General features: G+C 36.2%; 1 protein-coding gene across 1 annotated transcript; it reads right to left on the bottom strand.

Moving 5' to 3' along the window:
* Positions 1-705: 705 nt before the first annotated feature.
* On the bottom strand, positions 706-12,682 carry LOC306845939 (uncharacterized protein; the record flags this gene model as incomplete). The annotated part of the gene is made up of 14 exons (XM_079378960.1): positions 706-2,131; positions 2,229-2,283; positions 2,386-2,464; positions 2,702-2,854; positions 3,658-3,786; positions 3,865-3,935; positions 4,100-4,241; positions 5,385-5,494; positions 6,308-6,401; positions 7,227-7,332; positions 9,300-9,562; positions 9,755-10,208; positions 10,417-10,504; positions 12,170-12,682. 13 exons carry the CDS (start codon positions 12,680-12,682, stop codon positions 2,230-2,232), a joined length of 2,256 nt encoding a protein of 751 aa, XP_079235086.1. The 3' UTR covers positions 706-2,131; position 2,229.
* Positions 12,683-25,848: the final 13,166 nt, after the last annotated feature.

Here is a 25,848-nt window from a genome sequence, read left to right as displayed (position 1 = left end):
TTAGCACTAGTTCATGGCTAATATTCTAGTAATATGCATGCTAATAAGCAACTAATAGGTGTAACCGTAAAATAAAGTGTTACCAAACAACTTTGTGCATCAAAACCACTCCTTCCCTGAGTAAAAAAAAAAAAAAGATTTGACAAGTTTCAAAAATCAACAAATTTGTGTTAGCTGAATCTCAAAAATGTGTTCTGCCTTGAATTTGCAGTGCTTATTTCCTTGTCAGGCTCTGGCAGTCAGAGGCCCATAATGTAAATCATTTATAACTAATCAGAATACAGTCCCTTCTGAACGGCTGTCAACAAAGGAACACGCTTTTGCACACAGAAAGGTGCAGTTATATCATCGAGCTGGAGCTATTACCCACACTAACCAGCCAAACCTTAATTCATCAGGAGAGAGGTGAGAATGTTTGACCGAAATATGGTACAACTGTTCAGTGAAATGCTGATGATGCTAACAGCAGCGTTGTAGTTAACGACTAAAGAAACCATAACTGGTGAGAATGTGTCTTGAGTCCTGCCCTCTAGTGGACACAGACACTGAGACGTCTCGAGCAGACATGAAGCCGCTCACATCAGACCAGACCGGCGTCTGCACTGGAACTGTGTGAACGGCTCTTTGGTAGGTCTTGCTTTTATTTTGCATGCTTGTGTATAAATAAACAGAACATTAGTTTTTATGAAACAAAAACAATAATTACTTAAAGTTTAATTTAATTAAATAATTAATTTGTATTCCCTGTCCATACAATCAGTAGTCTAAGGTGTGACTCATTTAAACACCAATCAAAATACAATGTTCATCAATATACAAATACAAAAATAAGACAAACATGAACAGAGACTTCATCTAAATATTGAAATTTTTACTTTGAATTGTATGTTTGTCTCATATCTCATTTACAAGACCGACTGAACAAAGGAAACGAAAGATAAGACTTTTCTTTTATTATATTCTTCTATATTCTACAATATTGTTTTAATTCACATTTGCATGGAAAACACTGTTAACATATAAAACAAAATCTCTAAAACTATCTTTGAATCTGTTAAAATAATTTTCATATTATTTTCACAATAAATAATGTTCTAAAGTGCATAGAATGCAATATTACATACTCAACATTCAAAACATAAAGTGAAAAAAATACATATATATTAACTTTAACGTGATCATTTTTCTGCTTTCTCTCAAAATCACATCTTGCATCCCTTTTCAATTCTGTAAAACCTAAAAACAGCATTTGTGACAACAAGATTCCCTCAGTAATCTCTCATAATTCAGCTATATTTCAGTCATTATATAGGTGCGTTCAAAAATCAGCATACTATTAAGGAAGCTTGAAAATTATAATGTTACAGCAGTGGCACTAATGTTTATTCATAATAGTCATTTATAATAGTCAAAAGCTTTGGTAAAACTTTACTTAAAGCCCTTCTGTAAAATGTATAGGTATTCATAATGTACATTGTAATTAATTTTATCATTGCAAAAATAGTTGTAACAAAATGTAAATGCATTACAATATATGAAGGTTTGTTTGTTATTTGTTTAATGCATTAAAGCTGAAACAATGAATATGTATTATTGTAATGTATTATAACTGTTAGATGAGATGATGCATTAAAAGGTTCATTGCAGGTTTGTTATTTTTATAATGCATTATATATATATAATGGGTTTAAGTAAAATGTTACTTCATGTTATGATTTATATTGCTTTATGGTTCAAGTATGTTTTTTGCTTTACTGCTTTACACTGCCTTTATATATATATTTTTTTCCATTAGTGTAGAACATGTTTTTTTAATTACATGATATAATATTCTAAGGGCTCATATATTGTGATTTAAAAAAAAAAATGTGTTTGATGTGAACTGCCCATTTTTATTTCTACATCATTTCAGAATTAGTGTATGAAGCCCAAAACAGGAACTTTATGAGGCCGGATAAGATCTGCAAAATCAAATGACATCTTCACTTCAAATTCTGGAATAGGATCAACGACATACGCTTGTAATTCAAGAAATGCCATCAATGTTAATGGGGAAGATTCAGTGAACGCAGTGTGTCTGTATGTAATATAATGTCCAGTAATCCTCGTGGTTCCACAGCAGACTTGGTCCCTGAAACAGAAAATAAAACATCGTCAACATTATGTTGTTTCTGGACATAAAAAAGCACATATCCTCAGTTCATGTGATATATTGACAGTGAACTTACATTAGCTCTCAGGTGGAGGCAGACAAGAGTTTCTGCGCGAGCGGCATTTATTTTTCTGTGAAGAAAACCAAGATACTCTTAGAAGTTCAAAGAAATCCCATAATTCACAGATTTTGGCAGAACAATGCGAGCGTCTTGTGTTAAACGCAGGCTGTACCTTCTGATGCAGGCGGAAGTGAACGGCAGGATCCGACAGCCAGGGGTGCTTCAGCGCTTCGGTGGCTCCTATCCTCCAACTACACACACACACACACACACACACACACAAAGAAAACACATCGCCATAAACACAAGGTTTTGAGTTCCAGTCCCGCAAGGCTGATGCAGGGACTACTGCCACTGCACTATGAGATAATAATACTCAAATGGTTGATTGTGAATGATGCAACTAACAGCAAATATCATCATGCAGAGTAATATAGACGAAACGATCTCGACTGTCTCTTTAATACGTGTATTAATCTCTTGAGCACCTTTTATCCATCACAAGCAGTTTGGAAATGAAATCCTTGGCTTCTTCTGAGACTTCTGAGAATTCATCCTCCTCGAAGTTCCACTGACAGGCCAAAATATTGTTCAGCGTCTCGTTCTCATCGTCCCCGAGGAACGGCGACAAACCACTGAGCCTGGAAAATACAAATTATACACAGACAAATTAGTGTTGCATTTACTTTGAATTAATTATTACTGTACATTTGACAAATAATTACAAATGACAAGTAACTCACTGAATTAATAAATAAAATAGGATTTTTTTTCAAATATATATCATATAAAATAGAATAAATAATATATATATATATATATAGAAATATTAACAAACAAAAACTAAAAAAAATTACAAGAACACAAAACAAAATTACTACAATCTAAACTAAAATTGACATGAAAACTGAACATAATATTAAATAATATTATCAAAATAAAAGTCAAAATATTACTAAATATTATAATTGTTTATTAAAAAAATGGAAAAAAAGGATTTACTTTGCAGTTTTCACTCAAAAATATAGATAGTAAATTTCACAAATAATTAAAAGAAATGGCAAGTAACACACTGAAGTAAAAAAAAAAACCTGAAACAAAAATAGAAATGTAAAAATGTAAACAGAAAATGTGAAAATAAAATACTAAATAATATAAAAGTATATAATCATTGAGAAAAAGAATTTCCTTTAAAACATTTTTCACTTGGAAATTGCTTGCAAATTTCTCAAATAATTATAAAGAGGATGCTGCAGTAAACACACTGAATGAAATGCAACATTTTGAAGTAGAAAGTCTGAAATTGTATTTTCTTGTAAAATGCACTCCAATAAACTATACAGTGCATATTTTAAACATAAACTAAAGGGGGAAGTTTTGTTAAATGCTAATTGTAGTTCAGCTAGAACGTTTTACAGCGTGTGTAACAGCACATGTGACTCACAGCATGTACGTGATGACGCCCAGACTCCACATGTCTGTGTTGAACGACACAAAGTCATAGTTGACCACCTCAGGAGAGAGAAACTCCGGCGTCCCGAAATTCACCCGTAACTTCTCTCTGGGCTGATACCTGAAGAGAACAAATGTCTCTTAACTCATACGCTTTCTCATTTCTGAACAAAGACATCGGTGCCGTGAGCGCACTTACTTCCTGGCGAGTCCGAAGTCGATGATCTTGACTTTATTTGTGAGTCTGCTGACACACAGAATGTTCTCTGGCTGCAGGCCACAAGAAACAGTAATGGTTATGAAGGTTACTCTGGTTGTTTGCTTTAAAACTAGAGGAATGTCGGCCATTTTTCTCCTCTGAGGGCCAATGACAGATCATATTTTTTAGATGTAAGTGTTTTTATTGTTGCATTATGCTGGGTCTCTGGCTGTACCTTTAGGTCCAGATGGAGGATGTACATTTTGTGCATGTAGCGCAAGCCTTCACAGATCTGCCTGATGAACATAACCGTGTCGAGCTCCGTCAGCTTATAGTTCTCATCGATGATTCTGTCGAAGAGTTCACCTCCATCAACACTGTTCAGAGAGATCAGTGCACAATCCTTATTTGTGGATACAAGTTACTCTTTATCAGAAGTATAAAACCACTTTTTTTATTTTTACAATGGTAAAGTCAAAGAAAAAGTAGCATCACTACTTTAAAGGTTTTTGCCCCCTTCCAGTTGTTTCGGGATCGGTGCATTACCTTCAGAACAAAAGTAACGTTAATCCTCTGTGTCTTCAGCGGCTCAGATGTCGGGAGTAAATGACAACTGCTATATTCATTATTACATCCAACAACAAAACATCTCAATCATTTAATCTGAGATATCTTGTCTTCCCCTGAACCGGAGTCAACACAATGGCGGTCGGACTGTTTACAGCTCACTCAGCTCACACAGCTCACTCAGGGCGGGTCTAAGGTAAGACGGTCTTGTCAATCAACTCTCGTGGGAGGGGCCTGTGCAGAACTATGTCATTCTGACAGGAATCTCAGAACGGCCTGATTTGAGAAAGGGGATTTTGAAATAGGGATTAAAAAAAAAAACTGAATAAAAACAATTCTGCAAAGAAGAGTGGGCCAAAATTCCCCCACAGTGATGTGAAAGACTCATTGGCAGTTATCACAAACGACTGATTGCAGTTGTTGCTGCAAAGGGTGGCACAACCAGTTATTAGATTCAGGGGGCAATTATTTCTTTCATGTAGGGCCAGGCAGGTTTGGACAGCTTTTTTCCCTTAATAAATGAAATCATTATTTAAAAACTGCATTTTGTATTTACTCGGGTTATCTTTGTGTAATATTAACATTTGTTTGATGATCTGAAACTTTTAAGTGTGACAAATATGCATAAAACCCCCAAAAAACAGGAAGGGGGCAAAAACCTTTTCACGGCACTGTATATATATATATATATATATGTATGAAAGAATAAGTTACGTAATAATTTGATTATTTTTACATTAATCGCAACATTACAAACTTTAATATATAAAAGTAATTGAAAATTTGATTTAAAAAAAAAAACAGGTACGAATTAAAAATGTCAAATTATGAAGAATATATAAAAATATTAATTTGAATTAACTCTGAACAGACTTTAATTTGAATTGACTGCATGCTTTATTCTATTTAATGAGAACTAGCCAATAAGAATGAACCAATTATAATGCACATACTATTCAAGTACAAGGATGATGTCATTCCTGGACTCGTAGGAGGCGTAGAGCTGGATCAGGTTAGCGTGGTCGAGCTGGTTCATGACCTGAATCTCATTCTTCACCACCTCCTGTCAGATAAAGCGCATTAAAATATTATTTTACAACTGAGCACTGTGTGTAAACCACCAAGCCTGTAGAATACAATTCATACACCAAAAACTTTGTGCAGGATTTACTTTGAAATAATGTTCACTCAGAAATTGCAAGTAAATTTTACAAATAATTACAAAGAAATGGAAAGTAATATGACTGAATTAAATCAAAAACTGAAATCATATATATATATATATATATATATATATATATGCTGCTGCTGGTGGTTATTGCTGTTGTTGTAGATTATTGCTGCTGCTGCTGTGATACAGTGCTGTGAGTATGTAAGACATACTGCTGCTTCACAATTAGCATAAAAATAACCCGTAGGAGATCTATACAGGTGGAGCTGGGGAAGGTGGAGGGTTTCAGAGGAACTCTGAAAGCATGCTGCAAAATGCTCAAGTGGATGCTAACCATTTAAATGTAAAGCAGCAAGCTCATTGGCTGTGTATGCAAAATGAATCAATCAGTTTGTGCCAAGTCATTTAACACCGTGAATATCATCAGTTACGTTAGACCCATCAGTCTGTGCCATCTAGAGTTTCATTAAAGAACTAGGCATATATACATATAGATAACAAAAGCACAAAAAAAAAACACTTAAACTGAGATTAACATGAAAACAGGCATTACAAAGAAATAAATAAAGTTTAGATTGTAGATTTAGTTTTAAACAGTTTTTACTCAGAAATTGCTAGTACATTTCACAATTACAAAGAAATGACAAGTAACACTTTGCATTACATCAAAAACTGAAATAAATAAGATAGAAATATTAAATGTACCTTTTCTTTTTGACTCCTAGCTTTGATTATCTTTGCAGCCAAAGTAAGTCCAGAGGAATTTTCAATGCATTTATGCACCTGACCATATCGACCACTGAAAGGAGTTAAAAGCAGTTATCAGTGACAGTTAAGAGACCTAGAAAAATGATTACACTTTATTTTGATAGTCATTATACTAACTATTAGAAACTACATGTCAATTAGCAGTCCTTAGTGTTGTGTTATCTTATGTCTGCTAACACTTTATCTTTATAGTCCCTAAAACACGCTGTTGACTATAAGTAACTTTGCAAATACATGTCAAGATATTCTACTAACCAAAACCATAACAATCTACTAATTCTCTAATGCCTGCTAGTTGACATGTAGTTGCTTATAGTTACTTATAGTTAGTAGGATCTCTAAAGTGGACTGTCAAAATTAAATGTAACCAAGTGGAAAGTAAACAGCGTTTGTGCACAGATATAGACACTCTGATATTGTGTTATCTGCGATGACATTCACACATGTCTAAGTGTGACTTAAGTGTCCAAATACTTTTTTAGAGCCACTGTATATGCAAAACGACATTTTAAAAGACTTTGAGGCGCAGACCAGGAAGGACTTCTGTTGTAAAGCAGCGGGGGTGTTGTATTTTTCAGATACTATTGCATTAACAACAAGAAGAACATTCCCTTTGAAGAGATGGATTAACACCTAGTGATTAGTTTCCAGCTGGCGCAGAGGTACAGTTTCACATACCCTGAAATCTCAATGTAAAAATAACTGGCTTGACTCTGAAGTTATGAATTGGGTGAAGGGAGACCGACTGTAAGGTTACGCAACTAGCCTTTGAGGGGATTAGCATAATTTACACCGTCTCTAAAACATTCTGTTCTCAGCAATCGGTTCCAAAATGCAAGAAAATTCTTCCACAGACCCTCCGAGAACCTCCTGTCGGTTGATAGTGTAGAAGTTGTTAATCTGGTTGGGTTTGGCAGACACCACGCGGTGGCTGAAGGGTGCTGCTGAAGGTGGGGTGCAATCTGCAGGACAGGAGAAGAAGAACAAACATGAAGGTTAAATAGTTGACATGCCTGCTGACCAGACACACATTGTGTTTTGTAGCTGTTTCCCAAGATGGGATGCACAATAGGCTGCTAAAATAGTTTTCAAGACACCCTTGGTCAACCAGCACTACTAACCGATTAATTGGCTGCTAATTTGCCCGTTTTGAGATTATTGACGTAGTCGATTAATGATTGATTAAAGACTTAGGTTTCTCAAATATTTTAAATTTGTTTTGTAGACAAAAATATAAATTCTCATTATGCATGAATTTCATTCCAAAAACATCATCAAATATGTATCATAAATGTGAACTTGTTCATAAAGATGGTTGTGAATGGTTGAGAGAGTATATTTTCCAAAATATGGAAAATAGTCATAAAGAAGGAGTAGGAGTCCAAATATTTGACTTTGATTACCTTAGATAATCATAAACATTATATAACTATATTTTTATACTGTCAACTCAATATTAGGGATGCATGATATTGTATATACCAATATTTTTCAACTCATTTTTGCAGAAACAAATGCCGATATATTGCAACACCAAGTCTCTTCTGTGCAGAGATTATAAAGTTTTTTTGTTTTTTTTGTACTTTGGTTAGTTTTTAACAAAAACTTACTTGTTAGAATTATAGAAATGATGAAACTCGTTTAGAATGAGAGTACATTGAAAGCTTTTAAAATAACTATAAATCAATCGCTGCATTTATAACAATTGTTTTTAGACATATGCCGTGGTAAAATTTTATTTGAAGATTTAACATATGTAGATGGTCTAAACCAAAACAGTTGTCAAATCTTTTAGACCTCCTTGTATTGAAGTTGTCATAATGAGAGTTATTCGTCTTACCGGCAAGGCATATTGACATCATTTTTCATATCGGCCCGATAATTACATTTTAAATCATTATCGGCCCATTCTGATAACGTTCCAATAATATAATGTATCCCAACTCAATATATTGTAGATAACTGTTGTAGCAAACTGGTAAATTAGTGAAATGGTGGATTATGAGATTGCAAGATATATATTCCGCTATTTGGTAATATTTCATTTTGATAGCCCACTTTAGACATTCCACTAACTAGAAGTAACTTTTCAACTACATGTCAACTAGCAGTCATTGGTGTATTAGTAGACAGTCCGCTTAATATCTGCTAACACTTTATTTTGATGCTCCCCAAAATTGTTCTGACTATTACATAAACTTCATAACCTTCAGGTTCTTACCATTTATGATATCTATATCGTATGATATCTACGATATTTATGTATAAGATATATTCAAGTGAGGGTTACGTTCCAGAGCAATTTAAAATGTATTTTAAAGTAAATTCACAGGTTCATTGTTATTTAACTCGTCAACTTTCAAATTTTCATTTTCCTAAAGTTCTCACTTGTAGAGGTCAATACTTGATAAGATTTAGTTAAATTATGGAAAACAAAAAAATGCTCCTCTTTAATATGTTATAAAAGAAAAATAAAAGATCATTCAAATGCTGCTTTGTAATCATTTATCTTGTATTTTATGTACCATATATGGTTTATTTTGAGTATATTCTGTTTTTTTTTTTTTTTTTCGACATATGTTGTAATTAATTTGTATCTATATATTTGTTATTGTAATCTAGCTCTTCATTTAGTTTCATGAGTTTATTTGTTTTTCATTGTTTAGGTGGAGGCTCTAAATAAGCCCTTTGGGTTTTCTGCCTCTCCCTGCACAGTATATGGATTGTATTATATATTTTTTGTTTGTTTGTTTGTTTATTGTATCTATTTACCCTTGTGCAAAATAAAAAAAAATAATAATAATAACCTAACAGTCTACTAATACTATAATGAGATTTAGCTGGCACATAATTTGCAAATTAATGAGAGTTACCTGACATTTAGTTGCAAAGTTAATTAAAGTTACTAGAATATCTAAAGCGGACTTACCAATGAAGAAGTGATCACTGTGAACTTCATCTTCATCTTCATCCTCATAGCTCTCCTTCTTCAGTTTACTGAAATCCAACTCGATTGCCACACCATCAGCTTTGAAAACACCACGCAGATCTTCAGGTTCCTGTGGCTCCTCCTCGCTCTTGTCTTCCCCCTCCTCAACCCTGCTCTTCTTGTGGTCCTCCAAACCCAGATCTTCTTCTGTCACTCGTCGTTTGCTGCTGGTGGTCACCTCATCTGTCTGCTCAGACTCAATGCTGAAATAACACAAACAGAACAGAGGCTGAAGACAGGAAAGCCAAAGCTCAAATCTTATTTGCAAGAGCAAATTGAGGTTTGTCATTAATTAAATTATTGGACTTGCCAAACCCATCAATTAGAAGATGGGGTTCATATACTTTTGGTCATTTTGTATATGACATGGAAACCCAATCAGATTCACAACTCACCTTTGCACTGAGTTCTCAGTTGGCGTAGCAGACTCTGTATCAGTAATGTCAGGTTCTGAAGGATCATTGGTAATAGTCTGGTCCTCCGTACCCTCTACCTCCTGATCTTTGAGTATGTCTGTGGTCTCTAGTGGCAGCTCCTTACTTTCTTCTTCCACTAATTTAGGTATTTCAGCTTGGACCTCCTCTATCTTTGGCTCTGTGTCTTTCATCTCATCTTCTTTCAACTCCAGAGTGACCTCATTTTCTTCTTCCGAACTCTTCTCTTGCTCAGGTTCAAGCGTCTTGGCTTCCTCAAGGATAAGGTCCTGCTGAATTGGAGTAACCAAGCCATCCTCTGATTTCTGCATGCTGTTCTCCAGATGTTGGGATGCTTCAGAGCGCTCTGCATTCTCTTGATTTAGTTTCTGAACCTCTTCAAGCAACAGTGCCTGCTTCTTCAAAGAGACTGCATCTACCGCAAGAGTAAAGCAAAAGACTAGATGCAAATGCAAAGTATATCAATATATTATACATACAAATACTGAATAATTGTGCCTGATGTGAATTAAATTATTTTTGCATCAAGTATATGTCATTAGGTATTCAGCCATGTCATTTTAATAAGCTTTTTGACTGGTTGGTGTTAAATGTAAGTTTTCAAGTTTTCTACTGTATTTTACCAGCTGAATCGGGTGGTTTCTTCTTCTGTGCTTTGAGGGCTTTGAAGCTCAGACGAAACTTCCCATCTTTAACTTTGTGATCTCGTAGCTTAGGAGCAAAAAGAAAATATAGCAAAGACAAAAGATGAAGGAAGTAGTTTAAAGCGTAATAAGGTATTTGTGTTCCTCTGCAACAAAATAAACTAAAAAAAAAAAAAAAACTAATATGTAAAGCACATTTTTGCAATTCTTCCAGGGGCACCAACTGTGACATCACAATTCTTGTAAAATGCACAACCGCATGGTTCATAAACCTATAAACTTAGCACAATGAAGTTTGGAAATGTTTTATCCAAGATGTTTGAGATTGTAAGACTCAGAATTTTTGGGCCCTCATTCAAGAGAAACTTTAATGCAGGTAGTTTCCTGTTATGGACACAATATGAGTGGGATGGGTTGTTAGGAAACACTGTTAGTCTGGGAATAGTGTTAAAGCATAAAATTGCTGTTCTGCCATATGAAGTACAAATAAGGCAAGTGAATGCATAAATGACATGGTTTCCCTAATGTGGCATTATCAGTTGAAGTCTTTCTCTTACATAGCCTGGTGGATGATGTGTGGGGATCTACAATAACACAACACATGGTATTTTGAAGGGCAAACAGTTGAGGGTGGGGGAGTAATGCCAGATACCAGTTGAAACTATAGCCCAACACTTAATTCCAGCTGACTTCATCTATTTCCTTTTTCCAAGTTACTTTCTAATCATTTAAATCATGATGATGCCACAAGGAAGAAACTCAGAAGACCAATTTATTCATGAAAGTCAATCTAACTTCAGTGACTGGTTTAATGGCCAAGTGAGAGTCGACCTTTTGAAGACCCTCAACTTGGCACCATATCTTCTATCGCTAACACTTTATTTCGATAGTCCACTTTAGACATTCTACTAACAGTAAGTAACTTGAAACTACATGTCAACTAGCAGTCATGTCTGCTTAATATCTGCTAACACTTTATTTTGATGGGTCCACAACATACAACATACTGAGTATTAGAAACTTCTAATATGTATGTCAACTTATTCAAGTATGTCAACTTACTCTACTAACCCTAAACCTACCCTAACAATCTGCTCTGAGAGTTAGTAGACATGTAGTTGAACGAATGAATGAATGATGCATTTATATAGCGCATTTATTGTGTATTGCTGTACACCCAAAGCGATTTACAATCATGTGGGGGTCTCTCCTCAACCACCACCAGTGTGCAGCATCCACCTGGATGATGCGACGGCAGCCACAGGACAACGGCGCCAGTGCGCTCACCACACACCAGCTACAGGTGGAGAGGAGAGTGTGATAGAGCCAATCAAGTGTATGGGGATTACTAGGAGGCCATGATTGACAAGGGCCAGTGGAGGGAATTTGGCCAGGACACCGGGGTTACACCCCTACTCTTTACGAGAAGTGCCATGGGATTTTTAGTGACCACAGAGAGTCAGGACCTCGGTTTAACGTCTCATCCGAAAGACGGATGCAAATGAATGAGAATTAGTTGACATGTAGTTGACACGTAGTTACAAAGTTACTTATAGTTAGTAGAATGTCTAAAGTGGACTATCGAAATAAAGTGTAACGTTTCTATCTCTACTTAAGAAAGTTTCCATGTAATGAATGGAATCGTAACATCGTCGTCTTCACAAAATGCCAGCACACTGTTTAACATGGTTGCAAATACTCTGATGATCTTCCATCAAGAGATTTAACTCACCTTTATAGTGACAGGCTCATTGTTATCTGAGGCCTGGCACTTGCTGATCAGTTTGATTTTGCACTCCCTGGACCTGAGGGCCGAACCCGCTTTGCTCTTCCGAGAAGCCGGCCCTTTGAACATAATATCCATGATTTTGGAAGTTTTCACAGTTTCTCCAATAAAGCTGACCACCTGTTGAATGCTCATCACCAGACTTTCCATTCCCTCCAGCTTTTGGGTTTGCTGCTCTGAGCGTTGATTTACTGCCAACATAATGCTGTTCATTTCTTGGCACATCTCCTTCATCTCATTGGCAGGTCCTGTACGGATAACTGGAGGAAAATGTATCTCCTCCTTTTCCACTTTCAGAGTTTCAACGTCTTTCTCAATTCCATCAATGTCCTGAGACATGCCGTCGAGTCGGCTGAGCACTTTTTCCTGGATACTTATGAGCCTGTCCATTTTGCTGCTCAAAGAATCAATCCTGACCTGGAGCAGGTCAATACCTGTGCTAGAGTTAGCAGAACTCATGGTCTCAACTCAAACCAACTAGACTTGTGGACAAACTAACAAAGATTCACCTGTAGAGGATGTAGCTGGATCAAAAAGGCACTGATAATCCAACAATAAGCCAAGCGGAAAACTCATACGAGACAGAAGCCGGACAAAAACAAGACATTTTAAATCCCCCAATAACAAGTTGATCCGTCCATATCTTCCTCTCCATTGAACGCTCTATGAACCTCTACCAAGTGGAGGTCACACTAAGAATGGAATGAGCCGGTCTCAGTAAATGTAAATGCTATGGGGGGTTTTACGTCAGCAGGTCCCAGGGAGGGGCTATGTTTGGCTCAGGAATTGCTGTGTGATTTCTGATATCTGAGTGTGATATCTTTACCCGAGTGCTAAAGCTATGTCAGATGCCTCCCTGCCAGGTGTCAAAGGGGCCCCAGAGACACCCAGTTTCCAGAAAGGGCTGCTCAGAAAATGAATGGAAAGAAATTTGAGTACCGACTTCTCTTTCACCTTGAGAGGTTCGATCAGAGATGTCATGTTTTTTAAGATTTCACATTGATGGAACTTGCCAGGAATTCCAAGGGCTTGAATTCAGAAGGAATGAAGCCAGGAATTGGGGAAACCAAGAGCATATGAAGAGATCAATTAAAAATTATTGGGACAACAGAAGAAAAATACAGAGGGTGATGATATGGTGATGGAACAAAAATATGAGACGGGAGGAAAAATGCATTTTTTTTGCATTTTTTTGGAAAGTATTGCATTCCCCCGAGAAATTTTGCATTCTCTTGCAAAAGTACAGCTTTTCCCTACAAAACATTGCCTTCTCTTTCAGACCATTTGCATTTTCTAACAAAAGTACTGCGTTCCCCCAAGAAATACTGCATTCATCTAAGAAACGTTGCGTTCTCTCACAAAGCATTTGCGTTCTCTTGGACAACTTTTGTGTTCTTCCGAAAAATGTTGCATTCTCTCACAAACGTTTGCACTCCCAAACATTTTTCACAATTCTCTCACAAAAGTACTGCATTCCCCAGAGAAACTTTACATTCTCTTGCAAAACATTTGAATTCTCTTGCACAAGTATTGCATTCCCCGAAGGATTGAAATAAGAAAAAAAATAATTTCAATAAAAATTCCCTCTCACTACATATTATTTCCATCACAATTTTTTTTCTTCCCATCTCCTTTTTTTAAATGTATTTTTTTATGTTTTTCCTATCACCACATCCTTTTTAGGGGCTCCAAACAAAACAACCTAATCTGAGGCTGTTTTTGTATATAAATAAGATTATGTTTCCTCTGATTTACAAACAGCGCAGCATATGATGGCATGCTACAACGGGAAAACAGGAGCCTGTGGAAAACTTTTGACCCTCTCACAACTGAAACTAGAGCCAGTGTCAGTGTTCTGACTGATTCACCCTCTCCAGTCAAAACAGTTTACTCATCCACAGATAAGACAGTTACGGATTGATTTTAATTTAGAGGATGAAATATAAAGCCCCCCTTCACCCTCCCCACCTCTGCCCTATAATACAGGTCACTTGACCCAGTTCAGATCACCATAAATAAACGATTTTTGAGTTCACAGTCATAATGTTGTCCTTGAAAGATATCAAATATCCTCTTGAATTACATATTTGTCAGATTTAATTTGCATGCTGCAAACCCAGATGTCTTCTCCCAGAATAGCATTAGAAACAGGGGCGCTACTCCAACACCACAGTCATCCTCTATATTTATATGCATCATTTGATAGATGGCGCCAATGTGGATACACCAACACACACACTGTATATATATATATATATATATATATATATATATATATATATATATATATATAAACACAATTTGTAGCCTACAGAATAAGGTATAGACAACTACCCTGAATTTAATAGATTTTTACACTTACTTACATGCAGTTCAGTAAATATTTGCACCAAAAAAGTGCATTGGCCATTAACAAGTCTGTTGGCAAGTCTCAAGAGAAGGAAACTTCTGCTGTTTATTTTCACAATGTTCTGGCGGTGGACATCTGACACTGACAGTGCTGTGAAAAGTGGGACATCATTTACGTAAGGGTTTGCATCACCTGTCCCGGGACACCAGCAGATGACAGAGTAGAAATGCAGACGGCAGTCATTCTATGTTGTCAAAGACTAAATAGATACTGTGTGACAAGACACAGACAAGACAAGCACAAATGTGTTCAGGGACACAATCCATGGACATCTGCTTTATAATGCATCACTGTACAGAAATCTGGAAAAAAACAGGCCCCACTATATATTAGGTGGCCTTAACTACTGTGTACTTAAATTTAAATTAATAATTTGGTACAATGCACTTATTGTGTACATGCATGTTTTACATTGTACTTATATTTTTAAAAATATTTTTATGTAAGTACATCTGTAATTAATTTCTGTAATCACATTTATAATTACACTGTTGACCCATCCCTTACACCTTAACCCACCCTTAAATACCCATATCACCAAACCTGTCCCTAACCTCACCTGTATCCCACCTCAATAACAGCAAAAGTGTTTTGCAATACAATATGGCCACAATAAATACATTGTACTTATTTGTTGATGCAAGTCCATAGTAGTTAAGTCCACCTAATATAAAGTGTGACCAAAAAACATACTAAAAATGTTTGGGTAAAATAATTGTCATAGATTCTCATTACTATAGTACAGTAATATTTTACAGTAAATTTAATTGAATTAATTGTTGCTAATTTAATATATATTTTTTTGTATTTAAATTGCCCCAAATGAAGGCTAATAATGAGAGATTTACTCAGTGACAGTCATTTTCAGCCAAATATGCTTAATTTTCATGAAAATAGTGTCAAATTTAATTTGATAAAATTATATTAAATAACCCTTTAGGTTTTCAATTAATTGCATTAATTAAAATTAATTCTACTTTTAATTAATATAATTTTATTAAATAAAATTCTAAAAGTCACATCATACATACATGATTTAGAAATGATTGTATTGCTGTCAGGGTACACAGTGTGTGTCCTCTACATATGCAGCACTGTTCCAGCGTGAGTCTGACTGACAGCAAAGTATTTGATTTGTCAGCCCATCAACAAATCCAAGAAAAACACATCAGCTCTCTTAGCCAGAGTATAAATTTGGACAGTCGGAGTAACACAAAATGCCAGAAGAAGCCCATACCATTTTAAGACAACAAAACCGTGCAGCTGTGGAGTAAACAGGAGCTAGAAGAAGAGCTCTCTTGAGTTTATATTACTAGCAGTTTACAGTGAAACCTGATAGATGGAGGAAATACAGGCATACTGAGAATTAGGCCAAGTTTTACTGTGCCGTGCTGCGGTGAGCAAGTGACGAACACGTGGAAAAGAAGCTGCAGAGCTGCCCAAGCTGACATACACCGCATTCAGACCATTCATGAGCTGATATGAAAGCTAAATAACACATGTTGTGCCGTAATGAATACGCAACTAGAGATTGAGGCATAATGTGTCATCTCTTGGACAAGGTGGGACAAATGTTTTGAGACCTGAAGTAGTTCAACACATGGGCTGAAATCCCCAGTCAGGCCCAAGCACGAATTGTTCTTTTAGCAAGATGAAAAGTTGAAGTTGAGTAAATGGATAAACACAAGAGAGCAATCGTTACAGGACAATGGAAGCACAGGACGAAAAAACAAAACAATCAAACGGAAACTTGGGTTCAAACTGTTTCTGTTCCTGATGTCACCTATCAAGCAAAATCAATGATAAATCTGTTTTAAGCATCCTCAGGCCATCCAAGATTAGGATGAGTTTGTTTCTTCATCAGAGCATTGCATCAGTGTCTCAGCAATGGATGCTCTGCAGTGAATGGGTGCCGTCAGAATGAGAGTCCAAACAGCTGATAAAAACATCACAATAATCCACAAATAATCAATTAACATCTTGTGAAGCCAAAAGTTGCATGTTTGCAAGAAACAAATACATCATTAAGGTGTGTTTAACTTCAAACTGTTGCTCAAATCTGCGTCCATAATCCATAATAATGCTTTCTCCAGTAAAAAAGTGGTCTGGTCTGAATCAGGAGAGAAATCTGCACAGATCAAGCACCATTTACAAGCCAAAACAGCTCTAAACAAATATGTGAGTGGATTTTGATGTGAGAGACAACATGAGATGGACTTGTTTTCTGGAGGAAGCGTTATTATGTATGATAGACTCATATTTTAGTTAAAAATGTCTTAATGCTGGATTAGTTTCAGCTTTTGTCTTCTCCAGATGTTAACTGATGGACTGGAGTGGTGTGGATTATTGTGATGTCTTTATCAGCTGTTTGGACTCTCATTCTGACGGCACCCATTCACTGCAGAGCATCCATTGCTGAGACACTGATGCAGAGACACATTTCTCCAAACCTGATGAAGAAACAAACTCATCTTCATCTTGGATGACCTTAGGGTGAGCATATTTACAACACATTTAAATTGTTTGCTGAACTATTCCTTTAGTGTTATTGTACTGACTGTACACTAATTTGATGTTCTGTAGAAAACTACACAATAAAACACAATTTACAGTATATTTACAATAAAAGGCATCCAAAGTATTCCAAGACAGGTGTATCTTTTTACGTGACAATGTACTTGTTGCATCAGAGCGAGTAAATGTACTGTATGTACACAGACAGAGAGACGAGCAGCTTTCATGTTGTTTATAAGATCTGATTTATGAATTACAGAGAGTACCAAAGACAGCCAGAGATGGACACATATAAACACAGAGTGTGAACGAGTGCAGTCTGACATCGGGACACCCATTCTGCAGGGGATTCTTGATCACCCCTCCGTCCTGCCAGGACACTCTGTCCCAGGACATTTGGGGGTGGTTTGCGACCCCTGGCCCGCAGTACCAGTATCATTTTGCTTGCGCTCAAGCCAATTTTCCAGTGATGGAGACACGACACGTGCCGAGGCGGTGTAACACAAGAGCCGTGTGTAACGCTGGTGTAATGCTCTGACGCTCATGCAGATACGGTACACATACAACCTCTGCATGCTTTCTGAAGAATGTGAAGAAAAATAAGAATTGGCTTGTCTATTTCATCACATTCTTTGAATAGCATTGGAGTTAAATAGCTTGAGCTAATGTCAACTTTCACAGTCTTGGCACGTTTGTGCTGTCCTGCTTTGGAGTGGAATCTACACAGCAGAAAACAATCTAACATTTGGATGAAAACCCCCAAGATTTGATGAATAGCTAATGCAAGGATCACAAACGGCTTGCAACTAAAAACAGTATGTAATGATTATGAATATGATATATTATTAGTTTGTTCATTTATTGCTGCAACTTTCCAGTTTACATTGGTTTTATTTTTATTTTTTTTCTAAAGCTTTACTAAAACTTAATCTCAACAAAATCTGAAATAGAAAAAAATAATATAAAATACAAAAATACAGACATAAAAGGAGTGTAGAATAAAAGATTTGTAGTCAGTGCCTGGTTGATTCTGTAACAAAACTGTTTCCTAGTGGACTAATAAAAACCTGTGTACTCTGACTCCTGGAAATGACATATTGCTTGCTCTTGCCATTTTTATATGTTGTTTTATATTCCAAGTATAAGCAAGTTCACAATGAAGCCTTGAAAAATGCCATTTAAAACATGAGGCAGCAATGCTGAAATTCATTACTTTGTGCAGCGTTTGGCACAACATGTACTGTAGCACTTTTCATTTCAATGATGGTATTATTCGAATATAAAGAATCCCCACTATTGTCTTCATAGACCTAAAAAAATCTCTATACAACGATCAATAAAGATATATTCCTGTAAGTCTCATTGAATAAAAATACCTAAATATCTGTTAACTGTGGGGTTTCTGTGGATTGCAAAAAGTCCTAATTCACCCTTCCACAAATTAAGGCCTAAAAGGCATTAAATCAGAGCAGAAAGTGCTGAATGCATGCACTGCAAAAAAATAAGAACATCTTCCTCAATATTGTTAATATTGTCAATCTAAATATCCTGAAATCAAGATACATTTACTTGAGATGCAAACTGAACATGAAGTACTTAAGTAGATTTTTATGAGCCCATTGGCAGATATTTGTTCTTGTTTTAATCATAAACTCACTTCATGTTGATTATTTCCTTATAAAACAAAATGTACTATCTTATGTTAATTTGCTTTTCAAGTAAATGTATCATGATTTAAGAATCTTTAGACATTTGCACTGGAAAACAAGACAAGAATTACTGAGGAAAAATGTTTTTTGCAGTGTGATCAGAAGGTACAGGAAAAGTTATTTCCATATTCTAGTTGTAGAAAGCAGAGCTATTCAAACAATAAGCTTTTTTTATTGTTTTTTTTTTACCCTATGTGTTCCATTCGATTCATTCTTTACATTTTCTTTACTTGGTCTTTGAAAGTTACTGTCATTAAACCTTCTGAAACCTTTAACTGGTTAGATGTAAATGTAAAACCCCATTTGTTTACCATAAATACTGTGGATTGTTGTCACTGTGACTGTGGTTCTGTGAATGTATATATTGGGTGATGGATGGTGCATCTGTTTGTGAGCATCAGACTATTTCAGATCCAGCCTCATGACAAACATACGGGCCGCTCATCTCATTCATCTGAAGTGCAGACAGGAAACATACCGACTGTGTGGCGCTCTGAATCACCTGAGACTTTAATAATAGATACAAAGAGCACATAGTTCAGCCTAACTTTATTTGCCTTGGGAGAAAATTTACAAATGCATTGGCAAAGCAAGCTAAATAGAACCACAAAATTAAGAATACAATCAAACTTTAATATTGCAACAAAGTGACAAAGCAGAAATTATTTAAAATAAATAAATAAAAGCACTGCAAGACAGAAAGTGCTTTATAGCTTCATTTTCAACAGTTTGCATTCCCACTTTCTAAGGTTCTGGTAATCTGCATACATGCATAACACATACAAGTAAGATACGGTCAAGAAATGAATCAATATGACTTAAATAGTAACTGTTTACTGATTGAGCCTGATGTTGAGCGATGGCTGTGCTTGACATGAAGGCGCTAATATGGACGATCAGATGCTCAGATCTCGAGGATCATGACTCCAGTTCACAGTCATGTGAAATGAGAGACTATTCAAACCTCAGCACATGGCATTTGTCAGCATGTTGTAAAGTCTTAAATCTGCAGGACTCACTGCATCAGGTGCTGACAGTGTCTTTACGTCACTGCTGATCAACTCTCAATCTATCTGTCAAACAGGTGAATGAGTTATAATGACTATTATGCATCAGGTTTGAAGAAAGTGGCATGCAGTGTTACATCACTTTAGTGTGCTCTGCCAAACGCTTACATTGTTTCCATAGGCATGACTGCACTCGGTGTGCTTAAATATAGCACTGCATCAGTTAGAACGTTAGAAGTATGATTATTTTATGCTAACTTTGGTTAATAACCAAATGTGGTATAAATTGTTTATAAATCAATTATTAATCAAGTCTGCTCATGTCAAAAGAAAAGTAGTATTTGAATTGCATGCATTAAAAATGTCTTAACACTCAATTATCAGTGCAACACATAGAACAGGGATAGTGTGATGCACAATGTTTACAAAGCAGGATGATGAACTTCTTGAAAGGAACAAACCAGTTGCAAACTTGAGCAATCATTCAATTTGTAACAATACAGCTGTCGGTATGAATTCTCATTCAACTGACTCTAATAATGATTCACTTAAGCAGCTGCAAATGCATCAGATTGCAGATTTTTGAACTACAAATTGAAGGTATAATGAACAGCAAATCTAGTTGTTGTTCTTACCATTTTCCAGCTTTTATCAGTGGTAACATTTACCTGTTCACGGGCTGAAGTGGAGGATCTGGATTTTCTCCGGTATGAGAGTAAGTCCCAGATTCTGTGCCAGAGATACGAGGCCATAAGACACACGCTGCCAACAATCCAAATGTATCTGCCCTTGAAGAAACACTCCATTGTCATTCACTACTTCTTGTCTTCTCTAGGACTGTTATAGGAAACTCAATGCACAGAGCGCAGCTTTCGCAATGTGAGGGACTCCCTTTAAAAAACGTCCTCTTTTTGTTTCACATGTCTGTGCATTCTCAAGCCCCCTCCTTTTGTGACCACTGGAAGGACCGAAGGGACGAACCCATCTGTTTCCAGCGAAGCGGGAGTGACAGGTGCAGAGATAAGGCTGTTTGAATTGGCTGCTCTCTTTTTACTCTCACTCATCATCCTTGTGATCTCTAAACAACTCTTATGCAATGAGCTCATGCTCGACAAGTATGTAAGTAAAGTATGCGATATGTAAGATTTGTCATGTATTAATTGCTTTTTATTTCTAATGTGTGAACAGATTGTCGCAAAACATAAAAAAAACAAGACCTTCCTCGACTTCCTATAGGTTGCCTATGAACAGTGCTGGGTAATAACCGATTACATGTAATCTGGATTGCTTAATCAGATTTCCAAAATTAAGTACTTGTAATTAAATTAGATTACATTTTAAAATACTCGTAATCAGACCACAGTTATTTTTTTATTTATTACATATTATTCCCATGGTCACATGACATGCAAGTATAATATTTCACATCTTTTATGAGGAGTTTTGTAATTGTACATTGTAATTAAAAAAAATATATATTTTACATTTTTATCATTTAATTAATTGATTAACCGCGATTAATTGCATCCAAAATAAGTTGTTGTTTTTTTACATAATGTGTGTGTACGGTTTAAAATGATTATGTATATATATATATTAAATATATTTTCATATATAAATTATATGATATAGATCAGTGCTTCCCAAACCTGTCCTGGAGGATGTCTCTCTAATCAGACACACTCAATTCAGTTCTTGTAGTCTCTACTAACGACTTGATGAGTGGAATCAGGTGTGTTATAATGTATAGGTGTATGTGGAATAAGGGAGACATACAAAAAGTGCAGGGCAGGGGGGCCTCCAGGACAGGTTTGGGAAGCACTGATATAGATATTTACGTGCAAATGTCACGACGCAGAGGAAAGACCATGAGAGGAATGCACAGGTAAGGTGACTGATGACTTCAGGTAAGTGCAACAATGTTTTTTATAAAACAGGTGATTAACAGGTGAGCAGAAATGCAAGATGGTAGGCGAGTATCTTGAACAGATCTTAGGCTGTACTCACTTTTGAGTTGAGTTATTTTGAGGGGACAGCAAATTTACACTGTTATACAAGCTGTACACTCACTACTTTACATTGTAGAAAAGTGTCATTTCTTCAGTGTTGTCACATGAAAAGATATAATAAAATATTTACAAAAATGTGAGGGGTGTACTCACTTCTGTGAGATACTGTAGCTCCTTATAAAAATAAAGTGCATATGATAAGCTTAGATGAGATGAAGCTTCAGATTTCAGCTCCTTCAACAGAAACGTATTTTTGTACTTCGCCGAGTATGTCCTGAACATCATTCTGTGAACACCAAATATACACAGTGCAGTTCTTTGTTTAGACACACGTCTGACCTGACCATGGTATTTATGTTATAAAGGTACAAACAGTTAATATAATATATACTTCAGGTTGAACTACAATAAGCTGTTATTGTCTTGGTGTTGGGCAGTCCCTAGTACATAAACGTAGTCCCAATCTGATTCCCAAATTAAACTCACAGACCAGCTAATGCATGTTATACACTGGTGGATGGTCTTAACAGGACATTAGGAGATTCAGAGGTGCACAGGGTTTTATTAGTCTTCATGAAAAATACATTTTGTTTGATTGTTACCAAGATTTTTACCAATATGTTTATTAACAAACCGCATATTTGAAGTCTAAACAAGTACATTTGCACCTAAAAAAACTCTTTAAACTACAGCAACCTGTGACACAAAACAGTATTATTTATAAAAATATAGTGGATTTGGGTGTACAAGAACTGCAAAGCGTTCAGTGTAAGCAATATAAATGATGCACTTAATCCAACAGAATCTCCAGTAACTCCACTATCTGAACCTCACGGCGATTGCCTGCCACCTGTTTTTTTTTTTTTTGTGCTTGATATTTGCATAAAGTCAAGCATTGCTTGACCTTTAACCTTTTTGATGCTCTCAGCCACTCTCAAAGCTTTTTCTCCTGTCAATCCCACAATTCACCCAACTCCCATAGGCATTAAAAAAAACTCACTCCGCACCAGTGGACATGCACCATCAGAGTCTTGAGGTCTGAACTGAAAAGACATCGGGACAACCTACAACCAATGAGAGAGAAGATAAAGGGCAAGGGAAATTTCAGCCATGGAAGAGTATGACTCTAGCGAGTGGATGTCGATGACAGTAAGTTCAGAGGATGTGGCCAGTCTGCTGGATCTTATTTTACATCTGTCCATTTGTCTGCAAGTGATATGCTTACGAGAGGCTGACAGACACACCAAAGAGTGAGAAGGCCTTCCATACCTTCAACATAAATGGAGGCCAAATTTGGAACAGTGAGAATGCATGGGAGTCCTCGGCACGAGAGAAGACTCCAGCAAAATGCAATGGTGGAGCAAGTAGCAGGGGCGTCTTGCTCTCAAATCATGACAGACAGAAGGTAGATGATAATGCAATTTTTGCATAATTCGTTGGGGAACACATGCAGCTGCATCTCCATTGCAGAAGGAACCCACTCACCAGAGCAGACAACAGGCAGGAGGAAGTACATAGGAATTGGTCATGTCAAGGATTCCTGCTGAGCTTGGGCTGGAGTGACAAAGGATGAAATTGGAGTAAAAGAATGGCAAAAATGCTGAACTAGTGCATCGAATGCGGCACCTGGAAAGTTAATAGTGCATTCCATTTGCACTTGGAAGTTGAGAATTCCGAGTTCCCATAGAAACTTTTAACTGGAATTCAAGTTGAAATTCCGACTCGGAACCTCAGGAAGAGCAGCCCAGTGTGACATCATTCCAAGCACTAAAGACAGGATGATGAAACTATTTCCAATTGACTATGGGTAAGGGTAAAAGGGTAAGCCCCCCCCTAGTTACTGTTGCTCCCTCGGACAAACAAATGGAGTTGCTACTGTCTAGCAGTGCTGCATTAAGCCTTTGCGAGGCCCTGGGCTAACGCAACTTTGGGCCCCCCCCTACATGCCCAGATTATGCAGAGCTGTAATAGCTGCTAATGGTGGATATTTTGATGAATCGAAAATTTAAGTTTCTTCTATGTATAAACTGTTTATGTAATAAAATATGTTTTCATAGTTTGTGTTGTCCCTTATCAGTGCAAAATTATCACAAATTAAAAAGGATTCATGCCAATATTGTCCAAAACCCCACTTTTCTAGGGCGTTTCCAAACTTTTGGAGGGCAGTGTATAAAATATTTCAAAATAAATATGTAAAAATACAGATCACAACGCAAACAGGAGAAGTCTCGTCACGATCACATAAAGATGTCTGAGTTCTGTTCCCTGTGCAACTGATACTCAACTGCTATTGGCTCATCTGATTTCGAGGGGAGGGGCTTACCGAGATGGGGATGAAACACTGAGTGGGAGACACTTGGTCACTTCTGGTCTTTAACAAGCAACAGTAATTGTTTGCAAGGGTGGATGTTAGAAGGAAACGTGAGCAGAATGTGGATGGAGGTGGAAAGCCTGATGGAGGCATGACAGCTATAGTACATTGATGATGCTGAGATATCTCATATTTATTCATGAGACCGCATGCTTCATGACACCGCAAATTGTGATTCTCTGTCTTTGTACTACAATGCATTGGTGTGATCTATTATTATCATTGCAACCTGTTTAATATCTGTGTTACTTGGATTGGAATGCACACTCACAAACAACAGATCCAATACACATGTGCATAGTTGATTTCCATGTATTCACTTTTAGCTTTATGTGCTTAATGTGAGTCTGTAGCACAACCCTTCCACTGGATGGCAGCTGTCTACCGTGTTTTATCACTATGGAGCCAAGGTTTGAGAGAAAGACCTTAAACTTTACCATAAATGCACATTATGGATTGGCAGACATTAAAAGCTAAACATTTTATAAGATTCAAACCAGTAATCTAAGTGTTAATAGTGCCATGCTTTAGCAGCTGAGCTACAACAACACAAGGCATGACTGGCATGAATTCAGAAGCTTAGATCAAATGTAATATATGTATTTGATGAGATGTAAATAATATGTATTGCATGTTTGTTAGTGGTAAGCAGTCTTTGTCTATGTGTGTGTGTTTGTGTATTTCTTTTTTTTTTTTTTGGCAAACAAAGTGCTGCACAACAACTTAATTTTAAAATCAAAACATTGAAAAGAAAATGTGTGTATTATTTCTTTAAAGGTGCCATGGAATGCATTGATACAGTGTTTTAAATTGTTTTCTGATATCTACACAGAAGGTATGTGGCTTAGGTAAGGGCAACAAATCTCCAGAAACGGTTTTATTAGGGGTGTAAGAAAATAAATGATTAATGTCAAATGATTAATCGCTATTAATCGCATCCAAAATAAGTTTTTGTTTACATAATGTGTGTGTACTCTGCATATTTATTATGTATATGTAAATACACACACATGCATGTATATATTTAAGAAAAATGTTATGTTTATAGATTAAATATATTTATATATAATATGAATTTATAAATGTAAATAGATGTAAATATTTTCAAAATATACAGTATATTGAATGAGTGTGTATTTATATATACATAATAAATATAAATACTAAATGAAACATTGGTAACACTTTAGTATAAGGACCAATTCTCACTATTAACTAGTTGATTATTAACATGCCTATTAACATATTGGCTGTTTATAAGTGCTTATAAAGCACATATTCTGCATGACCATAGTCTGCATCCCTAATCATACCCAACACCTAAACTTAACTATCTTACTATTAATAAGCAGCAAATTAGGAGTTTATTGAAGCAAAAGTCGTGGTTAATGGCAAGAATTGGACCTTAAAATAAAGTGTGACCGATATATTTGTTAAGAACCAACATCTAAAGGGATATTAAAATATATTCTTGAGTTGCATGCATGCAAACTTTGGAGAAAAGACAAGTGTTTTTTTCCCCATTTTTGAACGGTCACCTTTGGCGTACAATGCAGAAAAGACTACTAAATTCAACAGATTTACTAATAATTCTGTGTGAAAATA

The sequence above is a fragment of the Barbus barbus genome (genome assembly GCF_936440315.1).
Source record: "Barbus barbus genome assembly, chromosome: 26".
NCBI lineage: Eukaryota > Metazoa > Chordata > Actinopteri > Cypriniformes > Cyprinidae > Barbus > Barbus barbus.
The sequence above is the reverse complement of the archived record's forward strand: the minus strand, read 5'-3'. Positions and strand labels throughout refer to the sequence as shown.